The sequence below is a fragment of the Epinephelus fuscoguttatus genome, linkage group LG6 (genome assembly GCF_011397635.1).
Source record: "Epinephelus fuscoguttatus linkage group LG6, E.fuscoguttatus.final_Chr_v1".
NCBI lineage: Eukaryota > Metazoa > Chordata > Actinopteri > Perciformes > Serranidae > Epinephelus > Epinephelus fuscoguttatus.
In genome coordinates this window covers 21196142-21216086 of record NC_064757.1, presented here as the reverse complement: position 1 = coordinate 21216086, position 19945 = coordinate 21196142, and the positions used below count along the sequence as shown (strand labels likewise).

The window sequence follows — 19945 nt, the reverse complement described above, 5'->3', positions numbered from 1 at the left end:
TTTCAATTCCTTTCAATTAATTTCAATTCATTTCTTTCATTTCAATTCAATTCAATTCAGTTCAATTCAGTTCAATTCAGTTCAATTCAATTCAGTTTGATTTGATTCAACTCAATTCAATTCAGCTCACTTCAATTTTATTTGTAAAGCCCAATATCATAAATCACAGTTTGTGAAAAACCCTTTAACAGGGGAAAAAAAGATAAAAATTATATCACTATGACGACTGTAAGCAGGTTATTTTTTATATGACTCACCTGTTTACATTTTAGTAAGTCATAAAGTTATGCATTTTTAACGGTGCTGCCCTTGCTCAGCTCTACCCTCCTGTTAAGATATGGTCATTTTTGGCTGCAAAACAACGTGAAATGCCAAACTTGAGGCCTCAAAACGGCAGTCTACAACCCAGTGGGTGACGTCATGGTAGCTACATCAATTATTTTATACAGTCTGTGGTGTACTCCTATCTTGCTAAGCTTGGGATTGTGCTTCCTAATAAAAAGAAAAGCTGAGATGTATAGACGTTATATCCAGTGAGGGCTGTAACAGGGTTAAGTTTGGCAGCGCTGCTGAGAAGCTTGCCAATGTGACTTTTATGCTAAGCTCCTGACTACAGGTTACAAATCTGTAAGGCTTCCCTGTGGGCCGTGGGTCGAGGTGCTAGTTTTCCCTGCCACGGGAATCAATCACCTAATAGCTCTGAGTGGCTGCAGGCTGTGAGAGGCAGAGGTTAAGAGATTAACATATGCATGGATACCATAGAGCAGGGTGAGGGTGCTGTGGGGGAGAGAACGCTGTGATTTATGACAATACCGCATTAGATATCAGCTGCACTCATCATGGAAAGAAACAAAAAGAGGGGAATGAGCTCCTTCCTTCCTTCCTTCCTGTTACTGCACCCCCTCTCCTCCTGTTTTGTACTCACCCCATCTCTCTGTCTAACTCTGTCCTTCCTTTTATTACCTCTCCTCTCTCTCCATTCTCTGTCTCCGCAGAGTGTTCTTCTTGATCAAGCATAATTAGGTTTTTCTCCTTGCTCTAATAGGACAAAGCTACAGCTAGAGGTGATTTATGGCCAGACCATGCTTTAGCCAACCTGTGACGTCAGCGAGAGAGAGACAGTGTGTGTGTGTGTGTGTGTGTGTGTGTGTGTGTGTGTGTGTTGCTGTAAGTGGCATGGATGATGTTTTACTGGGCTGCAGCCACATACAGGTCTTCTTCAAGGGAAATTGAAGGCAATAACATCTGACATTGTAAGAGGTCATCTGGGCACACACACAGAAAGTGACATGAGTGCACACACACATGGCATCGCTAATCATTTAAGTTTCCAATAAAGGACTTCTCAGTTTTCTCACATGTTTCTCATGGAGATACATGCACACACTGCTGTAGATCCGCTCACATGGCTCCACAGAAGCACACTGGTGAAGGACTCGCAAAACCCTCTGAAACCAGAATGAGTCTTCACGAGGAAACTCTGCTGTCAGATCTGCTGATATCATATTGAAGGGATGGTAGTGGCCTTACTTTGCTCTTATTCTCTCTGACAGTCACTACCACTCTGCCTCTCTTTCTCTGAGAGTGAACTACGTGTCTTGCATACATACTCCAGCGCTCACCAGTGGTTTTTATGTTTTCCCTAAAGTGCTGCAGTGCCCGCAACCAACAGCACTACGATGTGTGGGCCAAACTGTGGGCCTCCTGCAGAGATACCTTTATGTGTTTGAACGAACACATTAAAGGTATCAGTGATGGGTTATGACACAAATGCCTCAACACTGGTGTTTAATACACCATTAGAGCTCTCATTTATCTCCTCCACTCGCTGGCTCCTAATGTCTCCCAAAAGCCCCCTGCCTGACTCACAGCTGGGGCCCTGAAGGAGGTCTGCTCGGCACAGATCGTCATCACATTGACAGTAGACTTTGAGGAGTTTGCCTGCTGCCAAGAAAGCCCGCCACGAGAGTAACCTCATTAGATGCTGCTCAGATCCACAGATTAAAGATTAAATACCCACCCCTGGGTGGACTTCACATCATTGTCAATGAATTTTAACTCATCTGCTTGTGCTAAGTGATAGGCATTATATCACTTTGGCTTTTTGTTGAGTAAACCATGATAGCACTCTCAGGTCTGTATAGTAAATATATAGCTTGTTCTTGCTTGGCATAAACACTGGAAACAGAAGAAAACTGGCCTGCTCACCTGGCAGATGTGTCTGGTCCATAGACTGTAAAAAAATAATGGATGTAGCTACCATGACATCACCCATTGGTTTGTGGACTCCCATTTTGAACCCTTGAGTTTGGTATTTTGGCTGTGGAGCCAGAAGTGACCGTATCTGGACAACAGGGTGGAGCTGTGGAGTAGAGAGGAGTGGATCTGACTGAGAAGTCAAGGACACTATCCGCAGACAGCCTGTCACTCAAAGCAGCCCGCCATTAATTATGTGTAACTTTAAGCCTCGATAAAACATAAACAGGTGAGTTATACATAAATTCACCCCTTTACAGTTTTAATAAATGGCAGACCAAAACTGTTCAAATTATTAATATGACAAATACAAATTAAACTGTACGTAGCCTACTAGAATAATATAATAAATTGCTTTTTCAGTCCGCTAGATAGATTTAGCTGTGAAAAAATGGCTGAAGTGAAATGAACAGACTGAAAACTTATTAGATAAAACAGATGTTGACAAAGTTTTCCTTTGAGGACATAATTTACTGTTTAAAAAAGGTAATAAATCGCAATATATTGCAATAAAATGTATCACAATACTCAGCATATCACAACATATTCAAATTTGCAATAATATTGAATTGTGACTTAAGTATCGTGATAATATCGTATCACCGATCCTCTGGTTATTCCCTCCCCTACAAACTACACAATGATGTAGTTGCACACTATGAGCATAAACCTAGCTTAGGAAAGAGGAGTGCGTTGAGGTCAAAATTTAAGTTGAAGTACTACTTTTAAATTATGATAGCAAAAACGGCAACTCTCGTTCTCAGACATATTGATGCCACACCACCACAGCTCATCTCTGCACCCTGTGGTTAGTGTTGCCAGTTTGGTAACTTTCTCACTAATTTAGTGAATTTTCAGACCCTTTACTTCTAACAAAAAAGTGACTAGCGACAAAGAAACTAGCACAAGAAAGCTGTCATCTATCTATCTATCTATCTATCTATCTATCTATCTATCTATCTATCTATCTATCTATCTATCCAGTATCTGCGCCTGTGAGCACTGCTGAGTCAGTCATCCATAGACTTAGTCAATTATGTACATAATCCCTGTAATGAGATTTCCAATGGCATGGGTGAAACAGTAACCCTGAGGGGCAGGAAGCCACACTACATTTCTGTATAAAAGGCAATCACTGCTGAACAACTCTTTCCCCTTCTCTCTCTGTTACTCTGTCTCTTTCTGTCTCTTTCTCTCTTTACTTCTCTCCCTCACCCTGAGTCACTCCAGACGTATGCACGCACACACACACACACACACACACACACACACACACACACACACACACACACACAGAGAGAAAGACAGGGAAGGAAATAAAGGGACTCAGAAGAAGTGGGGATACACAGAGACGAAGCGTCGTCTACGACAGTCATTACTCCTACTGCCCAACAAAAGACACTGAGAGTGAAAACCACTCATTGTTCATTTCCTTTTGTGTTCTTTGCTTTACATTTACTTTTTTTGTGCTTTCTACTGAGACATTTTCGTCTCTCTGATCTCTCCTGGGGTGCATTTTTTACCACTTATGACGGATGCCCACCCCAATTTGAACATAGTTGTTTTTAGCTGTAGATGTGTATTGCTTTCAAAGCCGGATTTTAATATGCTGTGAGATTAATTCCAAGCAGCTCTTTTCTGGCATAACCATTAGCGTTAACCCCCTCCCCGCCCCCTGACTCCCCTCCTACGCCTGTTGATGGATAATGGTGCTATTCCCTTTGGAGCGGCATCTCCGTGAAGCACGATCTGTTGAGAAACGTGGGAGGTCACGACTGACACAGCAACCCCTTTCTGTGCTTCCTCCAAAAAAAAAATACATAAATAAAAATTCTAAAAAATGAAGTCAGTGAGTGCACAAATACAGATCTACATAAACAGTACATCGCACATTTGTGATTGCATCCAGACTGGTATGGTATGACAGTATATGTAAGCTTAAGTTCTTCTCTGAGTCACCAGCACAAGCATTCATTTATGTAACTTAAATTGCAAACAATAAACTCAGTAATTCCATGTTTGGAGGGAACAAATATTCACCCACACATTTTACTTTGAAATGAATGTCATAGTCAGTGCCACCCTTTTGAATTTAGTTACAAAATTTAAAGCTGTTTGTGTCTGTGTAACTTGACAACAACAGATCAAATTCAAGTCTTCCATTATTTTTAACATTAAGGTGTCTTTATGTATATTCCTCTCTCCTTTCTCCACAATTATTTCGTGAAAATGTGTAAAAAATAGTGTCCTTTCGTATAGGGAAAAGGATTATTTTTGATGTATAATTCTGTATGTATCTTCATGTGTTTACTTGTGTATACGTGTGGGTGGCATCATGGCATCATGTTAGTCGTGTCACTGTCATCTGTATGGTAATTCATGTGATTAATTTCTGTGCCTTTTCTCTGTCAATGCAATGTGCGTATGTGTGCATCTCCCCCTTTGTGAAAGTGCATAACTCTCTGCATGCGTGTGTGTAAATGTGTGTGTATGTGTGTGCGTGTTACAATGATTAATGAGTCTGGGAGAGTGCCTGTGGGCTGAGATCAGGTGCAACAAGATTTAACTTAGCAGAAAACACTCAATTCCTTTCCTACACATTCAATTAACCCGTCCCCGTGCACTTCTCTGCAGCTCCCTCTGCAGAGCCATTCATCTCTGAGCTTACACATCACTCTGCTCCAGCCGCCGAGTGCCTCTCGTTTAAAAAGCCATCTTTTATTTGCAGCTCCTTTGTGCTCACAGTACAAGCTCCACACATAACATTCAGAATCAGCCTCTCGGATCAAGTGGCCCAGCCCCCCCTCTGATAAGGATATACAGTAGTTTCTGCTCTCTACACCTAATATTATTTAGTCACTGCTTCCTCAAAGCATCATTTGGAGACTTATTAAGTAATTATATTTGCTTTTATGATGCCCCTGTGAGCTGAAGATTGGCTAAATAGCCACCTGCTGGCTTCAAATGGTGCTCTGAGCATTAGTGTATAATTCATCAATTAGACACTGTGAATTGCAGACTGGTCCAGGAACCAAACAGTTATGACCAGAGAGTTTAACTTCAGTGGTTTTCTTTGCTGAAAAATATATATTTCTTCAGGATCAGTTGAATGTTTTACATGATAGTAAGGCACCAATATATACTGTATCTTTATCAGCAACATACAGTGAATGCTATTGTAGATATGGACCAAGTAAATATAAATTAAATGGGAGTATTAGCCTGAATATTATCTTAATAATAAATAATACAAACAGTATTGTCAGATGTTACAGTTAATATCAATTAGGAGTATTTTGGAGCTTAAAAAAAGTCTGCAGGCACTTTGATTTGTGTGTGCTTAAAAGCTGCCAAATACTTGTAAGAATCATGCCTGTTAACATGCCTTCAGTGATCATAACACAATGTGACTGCCAGGACATATTAGCGTTCACACCTGTATCTCCAGCCGATCACTTGTGTTCTGATTTCGCTACTGCTTGTCACTTACGCAAAAGGGACAACTGACACTGCACAGTTATTGCGTCCACACTCTGGCAGGATTATTGCTTGTCACTTTAGTGGTGTGTCTGTTCCAACATGTCTGGCAAAACGACAGATGGTCAGACAACAATTTCGTCCATCTTGTCATGTCGTCTTGTCAAGTTACAGAGCTGTGCCACCAAAACAACCAACATGTCCTGCACTGATGATGTATTTTCTTGTGGCGTGCTTGTCGGGGACACATCATTAGCGTTCATACTAAAAAAGATACGTGGTTAAATGTCACCCAGACTAGCTCGGCCAGTGGCTTGATCAAATTGCAATGCGTATTGGTGATAGTTTAGACTTGTATTTAGTGCTGTCACCCAAGACGCAATAATACCAGGTATAAACAGGCTCAATATGCCAGACATGCATCAACAAAAAGACGCAACTCAATAGGAATCAGTTAGGCATATACATCAAAAGCAATACATTGTCATCTAACATAGTGTTATCCATGAATGCAGCAGTGTTTGTAATGGTGGTTTCTTAAAAGAAAATGTAATTGAAGCACTTCTCTTATTTTGATCATGTATTCACTTCTTATTCTGCCATGTCTCCAATGTGACTGTCACTGGTGTTGTATGCCTCTGTTCACAGGTTGGAGTTTCAGTATGGGCTCAGCATACCAGTTTCACAGCTGGAGGGTGTTTGTGGTTGTCTGTGCCCTGCCCTGTGTGTGTGCTGTGGTGGCACTTACCTTCATGCCTGAGAGTCCCAGGTTCTACCTTGAGGTAACAGTATTTTCCTTATCTATTGCGACATAGATTTTAACACTGAAATAATTCTGATCATTTATAAATCTGCTGCAGCAGTTGTATCTTCAAGAACTCTGTGTCACAGTGCTGTGTCATTGTCACCAACTGTCCGTGCTTATCAGTTTTTACAGTCAGCATCTCTGGAAAAATACGTCAGAGTACTTGGACATTTCCCAACAGATGTTTAATCAGATCAAAGAGTGTCAGTCCTCCAGGACTCTTGGATAAGGCCTTGAATGTGTCTGCAAAATAGAAGCCTGGAGATCCATGACAGTGGCTTTGCTGCTGGATAATTACCCTTTGAAGTAAAATGAGTCACCGTTGTCGTGACTTTCATCATTCTGGCCCATCTTGGAAAAATCAAAAGAATATTATGTAGCCTACAGAACATTCAATCAAATGGACGTGTTGCTGTCCCTGAGTACAAGAAATCTGTGCTGATCCTGTGAAATTTCCTCTCTGTCTTTCACGCTCCCTCCTGTCAGGTGGGGAAGCATGATGAAGCCTGGATGATCCTCAAACAGATCCATGACACCAACATGAGAGCGCGTGGGCAACCGGAGAAAGTCTTCACTGTGAGTGTTTGTTTCTGCTGCGCGCTGTCTTGGCTGGGTTTCCTGACGCTTTAAAGAAGCAAAGAGGCTTATATTTTGCCACCGCTGGGACAGGTTTTAACGCTTTGACTGTGCGGGATCACATCTGAATTATGAAGGTTCTGAAAGCTGTTTTGTGTCGTTCAGGCTTACGGCTTCGTGAGCTGCGGATTGGGAAAGCCTCTTAGTCGACACATTTCTTGAATTGATCATTTACTGTAGTACACAGTGTTTACATAGATATTTACTACAATTATCATGTGCTTTCAGTCTTGAAGTTAAAGATGATACAAGTAACACAAGTAAGATCCATGATATGAAATGAATGTTGAATGCAACACAGATGCACCAGTGGCATCTCCAGTAATTTTTCATAGTGGTGGCCAGATTGGGTGACTGAAGATCTTGGGGTGGAACACCAAAACCAAAAGCCATGACTGTATTTCAGGAATTTGATTATGCTGTTGAAGTGTGTAGGCTAGCTGAAAACTAGGTCAGTATGGACAGTTATGGAATCACATACTGATACACTTTGATTTCCTTTTTATTATTACGAGTTATCTGTTGTGCATAGACAAATACCACTACAGTTAACATTCTGAGTTTCACAACAATCGTTATGTACCTATACACGTACCTTTTCCCAATTGCTTTTTTTTTCTCCTTACATTGGTTGTAAGAAACAAACATTTACTGAGAAGAAGCCTTTTTAGTTTAGGGGACACTCGTGGGCACCCATAGAACCCATTTTCATTCAGATATCTTGAGATGAGAGTTTAAAGGACCCCTTTGAAGATGACCATGGTGAGTTGTTTCCTTGCCAAAACTCTGGAGTGTTATTTAGCTTCCTTTCTGACAAGCAATGCCCATCTATTGTGACCTATGGGTGCCTTGGGTTGTCTAGTTTCCCAGCACACTACTACTTTTGCAGTAGTTTTAAAAAAGAGGGCACCACAGCCTCTTAAAGCCAGGGCCACCTCTCGCACTTATTTTCTGTCTTGATTACTCTTCCCAGGTAAACAGGATCAAGATCCCCAAACAGCTGGATGAATTGGTGGAAATGAATACAGAGTCTGGCAACCCAGTTTCCAAGTTCTTCTTTAGGATAAAGGCTGAAATACATGGGGTAAATATTTGTCTTTTAATTTGATTGCCTTTCTTATTAATCATTTCTGTCCACTGCCTCTGCCCTAAATTTGTCTGCTGATCACATGAAGTGTAATGCGTCTCTTTCCTCCCTTTAGATCTACGTGAATCTCATGAAGTCCTTCAACTACCCCATGCGAGAGAACATGATGCGACTTGCCATAGTGTGGTTCACGCTGTCGTTCGGGTGAGCTTCTTCCTGATGTCACAGAAAAATCAGACAAGGCTAATTGCTGCGGCCAGATAATAACACTGGGCAGTGTGGCTTGCGGCTGCACTGCATTTCTGTCATTTTGATCTCTGTGCTGTGCAGAAGTTGCGAGCTCTTGAAATCAGTCACAGTCTGTGGATCAATAATGGTCCACTGGCGTCTCAGGGGGAATGAAAGCAGCCAAAGATTAAAAAAAAAAAAAAAAACACACACTGAAAACACTTTAAAGTCAATGTCTTCTGGTTTTCTACTGTGTCCTGTTGTATCTTTCCATGTTTTTGTCAGATCTCAGTCTAAAATCAACAACAAATTAATTCTGATATCACTGTATCCTTCTGGTTGCAGGTATTATGGTCTGTCAGTCTGGTTCCCCGATGTCATCAAACACCTTCAGGCAGATGAATATGCCTCCAAAGTGAAGCTACACAACAACGAACGCATTGAAGACTTCACTTTCAACTTCACCCTGGAGAACCAGATACACAAAAATGGCCTCTTCATCAACGACAGGTAAGAGAAGTCAACTCACCAGCAGGCTTAATGGATGGCTGCACCATTATACTGTGATACAGTACTTAAAACAAAATGTAACTGGGCCTCTTCAGATTCATCAGTATGAAGCTGAAATCCGTCACCTTCATCGACTCTACCTTTCGTAACTGCTACTTTGACGATGTGACATCGGTGGGCTCCTTCTTCCGTAACTGTACTTTCATTGATGCTTTCTTCTTCAACACAGGTGAGATATAAGGACTGAACATTTATATAGCTTTAATTTGAAGGAGTTTTTGATTGTAAGGAACAAAACATTTACTGGAAACAAGTCTCGTGGGTACCCATAGAACCCATGAAGTGAGAGTTCAAGGGACTCCTTTGAAAATGCCAATGCCAGTTGTTCCTTAACTAAAATTTGCTCTAATTTTGGAGGATTATTTGGCCCCTTTACAATAAGATATCCATACATGGTTGGTACCAAAGGATGTCTTTTGTTGTCTACTATCGCTAGCTACCACTACCTCCATGCTACCTTAAAAAAATGACTATGTCACAGTCTATGTTGTAAAAACAGTAAAGTCAGTCTTCACTTATTTTCGCCAGTGGGGGACCTGCAATTGTATCAGCGGGGCCATGGCTCCCCCTGGCTTCCTTTTGGGAGGGCCACTGTTTTTAAGCTCTTACTTTGACCTGAATACACAGCCAGAGTGGCATGTTTTGTCATTTTTGATTTTACTGCGATGTGATTGGCTCTCTTTTATTATTACCATTTCTTTCTTGTTTGTATTCTTTGGGCAGACATCGATGACTCCAAGTTGATAGATGGCACAGAGGTGGTCAACAGCACGTTCACTCACAACAAGACAGGGTGCCAGATGACGTTTGACGATGACTACAGCGCCTACTGGGTTTACTTCATCAACTTCCTGGGGACTCTGGCTGTTCTGCCCGGCAACATCGTGTCCGCCCTTCTCATGGACAAAATCGGGCGTCTGTCCATGTTAGGTAAGAATGGAGGATGTGAGTGATGTCCATGTTTGTGTGTGCACTTGAGTAATTGGCTTTCACGTTGACTGTACGGGATGCAAGAATGACTCATGGTACGGATGTGGCATCCATCATCGAGTGTGAGAGGCAATTTCGATTAGGCCCTATAATTTACTTGAAGACTACTCACATGTCTTTAGTACTAACTCTTGCTTTCTCACTCATGCTCTGTGTGTGTTTGTACGTCCATCAGGTGGCTCCATGGTCCTTTCAGGCATAAGCTGTTTCTTCTTGTGGTTCGGCACCAGTGAGTCCATGATGATTTTCATGTTGTGCCTTTACAACGGTCTGAGCATCTCTGCCTGGAACTCCCTGGATGTGGTCACGACTGAGTCATTTCCTACTGTCAGGAGGTGAGAACACAAACAATGGATGAGTGCATAATGGCTGACATTGTTACCAGCGGTGACAGCAGGGCTGTTATTGTTTTCACCTTGTGTGTGTGTGTGTCATTAAAGCTACTTTACAGTGCTTTGCCAGGTGTTTATATGCCTGTGTGTCCATCCGTCTGTGGACAGATTTTGTCTAGAGTGCAAGATTCAGTCATGAAACTTTACAGAAGCTTAGTTCAGATTAAAAAAATAGGCCGAGTTTTTGGATGGGTGTGGTCTTAGCAAGGGTGCCGACCCCTGCCCTACATTTGTTTTAAGTTGTGGATGGCTGTATCGTGGTTGGTGTTATCCCAACACAAAATGATCTCTAGTTTAGACTTTTTTATGGATTTACATTAAATATTCAGTCACACACATAGAAACACACACAGTTCTCTCTCTTCTCTACTTTTAACCTCCTTTTGTCCCTGACTTCTCTCTCCCCAGAGGAACAGGCTTTGGGTTCTGCAACGCTCTGTGTAAGATGGCTGCAGTCTTGGGGAACCTGATCTTTGGTTCGCTCGTCGGCATCACAAAGGCCATCCCCATCCTCATGGCCTCGTCTGTGCTCGTCGGGGGAGGCCTGGTTGCACTCCGTTTGCCCGACACCAGGGCGAATGTCCTCATGTAACACCAGCCTGGCGTTCATCAGCTGGGATAAAACCTGGATAAATCCTGGGTGAATCCGAGAGGAAGCCCGGGAAGTGTTGAGCAAGGAGTGCAAACGGCTTGGTTCAAACATATCTTAACACTTTCAATCACATTTTGCTAACATACCTTAGATAAAGCTGGATAGCAACCCACACATGGTGTGTTTTACTTTCATCACACAGATCCAAACCACTAGATTCATCGTTAGTCAACAGCTCAGCCTTTTTGTGAATGTATTGTCTGGAGATTTCACATGACTGAGCTGAGAGTTTGCACTGGTTTTGGTACTGAGACTTTGGTAGAGTTTTGTTCAGTGACTGATCGCTCCCTCCAGCTGCAGTCATAACCTTGTGTAGAATCACTGCATGGTTAAAAAACAAGGCTTTTAATATTGATACAGTCTTATTAAGACGAGCCAGATGGGGAGAAAAGTGAAAAACAAGCTGTAATGAGCACAGCCAACCTTCTGTGTGACAACGCAGGGAATAGATGATCAGACAGAGCGGACACACGACACAGCTGTATGACAGCTGGCTTGTCCACAAGACTCATGTACACAGGCCATGTTGTAGACAGCATGCAGAAAGTGTACACAAACACATAAAAAGCCACACATAGATACGCTTCATGTGCAAACACATGTCCTAAAATAGACACTTTCTACATTTGCACCATACTGAACACACAATGCTGTTCTTTGCTCAACATGACATTTGCTCAGACATCTGCAACCTTTTCAAAATAGATAACTCATGTATGACGCCAAGCCCTTTGTATTACCTACCCAACCAAGAATCAAAAAGGCCATATTGAAACACTGTACCAATAACTGTATGGTATGCTGAATCTGAGGCTGCTAATTTGAGTTTCTGCTTATGCTTTGTGTTATTGTCAAAGTTGGAATGATGGATTATTCGTGTCATCCAAATGTTGTTCAATCAGGTCCCCATCCACGTGTTGTGTTATTGTACAAAGGATCTCCGATGAGTTCTCCTCCTGATTTAGCTTTGTGTCGGATCTCGCTCGTGGCAGTGACGTAGATAATGACATGTCATGCTGCTTCCTTTTAAAAATACTGAATGGCCTTTTTTAAATGTGCCTCTCCTTAACTGGAGCAGTCTGCCCATAGTCGTGTGGTGTCTAAAGGTTATAAGGAACAGACTTAAACTGGATAGGAAGTTAAAAGATAAAATAATCATGCCATTTGTGTGTGTGTATGAGTGTGTGTGTATATATATATATATATATATATATATATATATATATATATATATGGGATATGTGGCCAATACAGTATTTTACTAGGGTGTGAATTCATTTTTGAACTAAACCCTTTTTATTTTTATTCTATTTTATTTTTTAATAAAGCTTTTATTTTGGTGCGATAAGCCTAATCTCCTCTTCCAATATGAATCATATGATCAAATGGTGTGAATACGAAGTAATAATGTACATAACAACCTCTTTATGAGGAATAATTGGTGCCACACATGATGAAAATGTCTCCTACGGAAAAAGTTTTGACCTTTCTTTCTTCTTAAAAAAAAAATTATTTTGGAGAACTTCATAACTGAATGATAAATTTGAGCTTTGTCATTTTCATTTCTTTGACTTACCATTTTTTTTCCTATTATCTAATTTTGCCATAATCCCACACTTGAAATCCAGACCTACCTTGTACAAGTTATTATGTATCTTGTCTTTCAACATTGGAACCTCAACATCTTCTGCTAAACATAATGATAATAAGACCATGTTACTATTTTCGAAGTGTTAAAATGAAGTGATACTGACAATGTATATATATATATATATATATATATATATATATGTATGTACACACAGTTCAGTTGCTCTCAGTCCTATTTCTTTTTGTCTCCGTGGATCGTACAGTCCTCCTGCTTTTCTCTGTATTTGTGGTATCTGTGATTGCAGCGTAGAGGTAGTTTGCCCTTGCACTGCGCTTGGCTCTGTCAAGACTACTTAGCAGCAACAACAACAACAACATCAACAACAACAATAGGGTTCCAAAGTTGAATTGTACATGTGCATCCATTTCCATGGACCCAACTATTTCAGCTGGAAATATACATCATGAAGTGTGCTGCTATTGTGCAACAGATATTTTTTGACATCATAGTTTAAATATTTTTGAAACAAAAGTATAGCATACAGATTCTAAATAAATGCACTGATATAAAAAGAGGTGTCAATCCAATGCTACATCAGTGGCAAGAATAACAGGGGGATTGATCTGTATGTTTCTAGATGAGTTAAAACCTTCATGAGCTGCAGACTGGGAGAAATTATATCACCCGTTATGTGTGAGGTAATTGGGGTGTTGCTTATATGTACTGTATTTTTGTGTGTGCGCGCCCGTGTGTGTATATGAGAGAGTACTGTGTGTGTGTGTGTGTGTGTGTGTGTGTTGGACTGTGTGTGGATGCATGAGTGTAAATAATGTAAATATCAAAGCTGATATTGGTGAACTTCTGGGTTATATGTGTAAAAGCTCCTTGATGGACTCATGTGTCTCCTGCTTTGTCCAAGCGATAGGTCCATCTGCCTGTATCTCTGTTGTACATCTATGTGTGTCCTCGGCTTTAAGCCCCTGTTCACCTGCTACTCTGTGTGTGCGTGTGTGTGTGCTCAAACTTGCATGTATGTAAGAAAACTTCTGTTCTTTTGTGCTCAACTTTGTGTTCTTACTGTAAATTCTTCTGGCGGAAATTGATGGCAATATTATGATTTTTTTGTTGAGGAAAAATGTGAATGTATCACTCTTGTAAGTTCTGTTCATCCATTTTATGGAGGTAATCGAATTATGTGGAGAATAAAGTCAGTGTATGTTATCGTGAAGGGTCTGCCAGTCATAGGATGACTGAGCTGTATGTTCAGAGGTCTGTAAGAGTGAAAATATGTGAAGAAATATGACGGATAATGTTAGAAACTGGAAAGGCAGGGATTGCAGACTGTGCTGCTTTTGAACATATACATAATAAAAGCTATGTTCTCTAACAAATGATGCTGGGTTTTTTTTTATTTCACAATGCTTATACAAAACAGCCTGTCAATAAATCCTGTATTTATGAGGGTTATAATACTCAGGGGGTTTTTGAACGGTGATATTGAGCTATTGACTCAACTTTGATAATTCTGGAGGCTGTAGTTTGTGCTGCTACTGAATTGTATAATTGTTCTAATAGTTAGTTTACCTAAGCATAAATAAAGTAGACAAAATACTGGAAACACTTCTTAGTATATAGGTGGTTGAGTGAGCGTGCATGCAAAGAAAGACATGCAGCTGTGTTCCCTGATTACTCAATTCATAAACTCAAACTAATGCTGCCATCTAGTGGTTGAATTTGGGTAGTAAAATTATTTACCATCTAAAAGGAATTCTCTTTTTAAAAACAAGGACACGTGAAGACAAGTGTATTTTTATAGCACCTTTCAAGTGTATCATTCTTTTGTAGCCCAATACATTACCTACTGTGTGGAGGTTTGGTAAAATACGCATAAAATGATCACAAAATCCAATGATTATGCTACAAAAAAGAGCTGTACAAACTGTAAACAGAGCTGATTATCATGAATCAACTAACAAAGTTATTAGAACAAACGCAAAACAAAGATGTATAATTATCTGATGTATACTAGAAATATTGTGTGGAATAGTTTAAAAAAAAAAAAACTCAATAGATGTATGAATAACAAATACAAAAACCAAACTCCAGTGCGTATGGGACTTTGGCATATATAATATATATATATATATATATATATATGAATCTAATTTTTTAAATCTAGTACAAGCACAAAAGTAAAAGGGCTGGGTGCAATAAGCTTAGGCTTCAGCCTACATCTTTTCAGTCAGCAAAACTTGCTTTGATTTGTCGCTGCTTCAAAAGTAATGACTTGTTTTTGTTATGTATAATAATAATAATGATGCTGATAGTAACTACACAGTTTTTGGCATATGCGCCAGGCAAACAACTCAGTTGGAATGAATATGCAGAATCTTGGCGTTCAGTATCTAGGTATTATTATAAATCTGTGGCTCCAGCAATCAGAGTGGTTATTTACAAACACACACAAAATCATCATACAATATGAAACCAAACTGCTGGTCAGTGTTTATGATGTCATTCATGTAATGTGTGGCATGGGTTGTATGGGTTCTGGGGCATCTTTTGGTGGTTTTTCATCATTAATTAATTAATTATCAACCCCCACTTTGATACAATTTGTGCTCTGCTCACTGAGCAGTATAGATTTGATACTGTGCATTCAGAAATGTTGAACCTGTATGCTATATCTCTGTTACTGAGCCCCAACCTCAGTTTCATACGCACCAACAATAGATGATCTTCCAGCAAGTACCCATATTCAAGTACCCATGTTCAAGTACCCATGCTCAGCAGTAAAGTGGTCATACTGAGGCTGTTGTATGCTGGTTGTGGGACCCTGGGCTCTGCTTCTTCCACTGGGTCCTCCGACAGACAGATACCTATGGCACCACAGTGACCCCTACAGGACAAATTAGCATCCCACATACATTTTACACCAGGGATGGCTCCTAGAATAAGAATAAGAATTAATGCAAGCAATAATATTAGTGATAATAATAATAATAATAATAATAATAATCATTAGTATTAGTAGTGATAGTATTAGTATTAGTAGTTTCATATATTATATTATATTTTTCTACATTTTTATTTTATAGTACTACTACAACTACTATGTATAGTAATAATAATAATTATTATTATTAATAAATAAAAATGTAAAAAATAAATGTATAATACTAATAATACTAATACCAATACTAATTATTATTATTATTAGTATTAATATTATAAGTATGATACATTTATTTTCTAAGTTTCTATTTTATACTACTACTACTACTAATAATAATAATAATAATAAATAAAAATGTAGAAAATAAATGTATAATAATGCTAATACTAACTATTAACTCAGTAGTAACAATAATAACAATTATAATAATATTAGTAATAACAAATATTATTATTGGTAGTAGTAGTAGTAGTAGTAATAGCATTATTGTTGTTGTAATATTTAGTTAGTTGTGTATTTATTTATTTATTCTTGTGTGTATTTGAGTTGAGTAAGTTGAAAAAAAAACTAAATTAACTAAACGAAATTAAACAGGGCAGTTCAAAGTGCTCTACGTGAGGCTATAAAGGCGCGGGGACAAGATGTAAAAGTAACACAGGGCAGTATAAAAATACATAATGTAAATAATATCTATAAAGACAAAACTGAGGATGTAAATAAGCCTATATTGAATAAAACGGGCAGAAAAGATGAATAAAGTTGCAGCTCAGCTACTTAGTGGTGTACTCGCGGTGTGACATCCATTTTCCCCAGTGGCAGTAAATGCAGCATGAGCCACCTTTCGACCAGCAGGTGGTGCAAGGTGCTAAATCTCCATCTCCTCTCCCGTCAATCATATCACTTCACAGCGTGGTGGGGGCAAGATAACACACACACACATACACACACTCTTAGCTCAGGAGTCAAACCAAAGAAGTGCACACACCATGGGGATTTTCTGTCGCAAGTGACAGTCGGCGCTTTCATGAAACTTTTGAACACAGCCGTGCCGTAGTTCCGACATTTTTATTTTAGCCTCACCGGTTGTTTTATTCATATCGATACATCCTGAGAGGCGCGGCGGCGTATCGCTGGCTGGCTGCTGTAACGTTAGCGTGAAGGGTGAAGTTTCTTTTCCAGTTCAGACGAGTTCACAAGTGGAGGAAACGACGCAAGATGTACCATGAAGAAACCGCCGCTCTACTACAGAAGCCACGCTATGGAAGTGAGTAACAGTTTCTAACGGTTTCCATCTGTGTGAAGCTCTAACAGCCTTAACTCATGAGGGACACAAGCTAACGTAGGGTGCCATCACATCTCAGACATGTTTGATGAGCAACAGGTGGTTCAGCAGCACCTGGCACCTGTAGTAGGTGTGTCAGACAGACCCTGAACATGGCAACAAATAATGTGGGCTGAGGAGGAGAGTGGGCACACTGTCACTGACAGAGGTTTTCAGGTGAAGGACTCACATCCTGGTTCTTCAAATAGAGCTATAACATTGCTAAGTTTAGGATCCAGGCTGTAATATTTTTTAGCTATTGGGCTGCATACTCCTCTAAAGTTTGACTCAGGCCTGTTTTCAGCTGTACTTTTCCTTCAAAGTGCCCCACATTGCACCACAGTGATTCTTATCTATTTATTTAATGGCGGTAGCCAGCATATCAGCCTGTCCACACACATGAGGCTTTTTCTCATAGGTAAATCATTAACTTTGGATTTTGCTGCTGTTGAGAATAACTAACCCCATGAGTATGTCAAAAATGCTTTAACTGAGCTGACTGACATGAAGACCCATCTAAAGTCAGCTAACTGCGTACATCTTGTCTGTGGGCAAAGTGCAACTTTGGGAGATAACACCAATCACTGATGTCATCAGTGCCTCTGACTTGGCCCATTGAATTATATTGCCCAACTGTCTTGTTTTGAATACAGGCCACTCTGTCTTATGGTGTTTTTTAAGATGCACAGTGGCAAAACAACCATCTATGGAGGTGTATCTCTAGAAAATGAGCATAAATAATGAGCAGTTTGTTGCATTTACTGGCCTTGTCATTATGTGGAACAGCCCAAGGTATCATTGCTCCTGCAAGCGAAGTCATTCCCTGGGAATAATTTCAATAAATGTCAGACTAACCCTAGTTTATGGATCTGCCTATGAAATAGATTAACCCAAAAGCAGGCCGGGCTTATTTATAGTCACCCCCCACCAGCCAAACAAAAGCATGCGTCGCAATCATGAAGCCCACAACTCAGGTCCGCTGATCCTGTGACACACAAAGGCAACAGACCCATCCTGAGGGTTAAATATAACGCTCAGAGCAAGACTGCAGACACACTCTTTCAGGAAGTGTGTGAGTGAGTCACTAAGTAGAGGTAGTGTGTAATGGCTGCACTGGGGCTGTTGTACCTCTGAGATAAGTGTTCTTTCACATTTGCATCTATACCACAGCTGCACAGCTGGGCCGCTGTTCCACTGATCTATGGCCTGATACTGTGCTTATGGTGCTTATTTTGTGTGTCTATATGTGAGTGTTTTGTGTGTGTGTGTGTATTATATGTCAAGCCTCTATGGAGACCCAGTGAGCGAATGTTAATGCAGGTGGCTGATGAACGGGCAGAATTTAGCAGAGAGTGCCTGAGAGGTTTCAAAGATACAGCCGTGCAGAGGCTAGAATTGAATGAACTTTCCTATTCCCGTGGGAAAATTGTCTTGGACTCCACACTGCAGTTTCACACTCAACAAATAAGACAGACTACAGGCATAAAATGCTGTAAAAGACATTACGACACTAAATAAGAATTACAGATTGCTGAGTTTAATGAGTTGGAATATTGTAAACAGATGAATTGACTTTATTTATGGAATTTATTTTAAACTGGCCATGGTAGACAGTGGCATCAAAGGCAAACATAATTTTGCCTTCCTCCTGGGCATTAGGATGAGTTTGTTTACGCTAATAAATCAACAGGTTTAACCAGTTTAACTTGGCATCACTAGAGGAGGCAATATTCATATTACCCACATACAAAAGATAGGCTGGCTCATGTGACATTTCACTGGGGTGTACAGTGTGACGGTGTTTGTGTGCGCCCTTGGTTGAAATAAACCCTTAATTCACGGAGTTAGATGTGAAAATATGTCGTTTTCCCTGCCATTGCTGGCTGGCTGATATTAGTCCTCTTACGTTATCCTCACTACTACTCGCCATCTTTCTCAGCTCAGGAGAGACTGATCTCTTGTCTGATGTGCACTACATACAATACATTCTCCCTGACACATACATAGAAAGATGAATGTCTGTATTTTTGACAGTATTGAAGGATCATACTGACAGGATTTTGAAATACTCCAGTATACCCTTAAACCGTGATACTGCCCAAGCCTTTCCTACACTCTAATACAGAATGTGAAACCTCAGTCACTGGCCTGTAGTCAAACCCAGGAGTCAGTGCTTGGTCTGGTGGGAAAAAGCTCAGTTCTTAAACTGCGCCCCCGGCTCTGAGATTGTCCCTTCACTCCGCCAGAAATAAGGAGATTTGATTGGATTAGTGCAGGGTAAGAAGCATCGGGGGGAGGAGATCTCATTAAGCTGCAGGTAAAGGTCAACTCTCCGCAGAAGTCACTTGTCGGTTGGGCACCCCACTAAGGCCACTTTGACAAGGCCGTTTCATCTCCCTCAAACAAAGGGTCAATAGGGCAGAGGATGTAGTACAGTTTCCATGGGGAACTTAAGATCCTAACAGTCAAAATTAACTTCCTTTAAGAAGAAATATCTTCTCAGTCTTTGTGATTAGGTTGCATTTTATGTTTGAGGAGATTAATAAGATGGTGTCTAAATTTGTTTTACACATATAGACAGTTTCACTGCTAATCTGCTGCTAGGGCAACAGCTTTCGTTCCTGTTTACTTCCTGTCCAATAGGAAATACAAAGGGGCCCATTTAGAATGTTTTTGTTGTCAAGTTTGAAACATTTTATAAAAGATTCACTGTCATGTGATAAATGACAGTGGAACAAAGGTCATGCTTGGAGCGGTTAGGGCTGTACCATGAAGAAAGCTCAACAGAGCCAGGCTCTCTTTGCCTGAGTTGGCTTGGCAAACCTCAAAGCCTCAGTCACAATTAACGGATACCAAGGAGTTAGTCATCAGCCTGCTCTTTTAACTCAGGTTTTCTTCTATGGGCTTTGTGCGGATTCACCGTACACAAATCAAGTGAAGCATTCAGTGCATCATTTGAATCTTAAAATTCGTCAATCTGTGCT

At 40.3% G+C, this 19945-nt stretch overlaps 2 protein-coding genes across 2 annotated transcripts in view; both read left to right on the top strand.

Annotated features, from left to right (window-relative positions):
* The window catches only part of sv2ca (synaptic vesicle glycoprotein 2Ca), a 37495-nt gene extending 23472 nt beyond the window's left edge, over positions 1-14023 (top strand). Inside the window, exons 5-13 of the mRNA XM_049579665.1 lie at positions 6382-6515; positions 7025-7114; positions 8148-8258; positions 8377-8465; positions 8835-8999; positions 9095-9228; positions 9783-9989; positions 10225-10384; positions 10850-14023. Of these exons, the coding sequence (XP_049435622.1) occupies positions 6382-6515; positions 7025-7114; positions 8148-8258; positions 8377-8465; positions 8835-8999; positions 9095-9228; positions 9783-9989; positions 10225-10384; positions 10850-11033 (1274 nt within the window). The 3' untranslated portion in view covers positions 11034-14023. The remainder of the gene's footprint in view (positions 1-6381; positions 6516-7024; positions 7115-8147; positions 8259-8376; positions 8466-8834; positions 9000-9094; positions 9229-9782; positions 9990-10224; positions 10385-10849) is intronic.
* A 2518-nt stretch (positions 14024-16541) lies between these two features.
* The window catches only part of iqgap2 (IQ motif containing GTPase activating protein 2), a 38265-nt gene continuing 34861 nt past the window's right edge, over positions 16542-19945 (top strand). Inside the window, exon 1 of the mRNA XM_049577800.1 lies at positions 16542-16904. Coding sequence (XP_049433757.1) covers positions 16856-16904 — 49 coding nt within the window. The 5' untranslated portion in view covers positions 16542-16855. The remainder of the gene's footprint in view (positions 16905-19945) is intronic.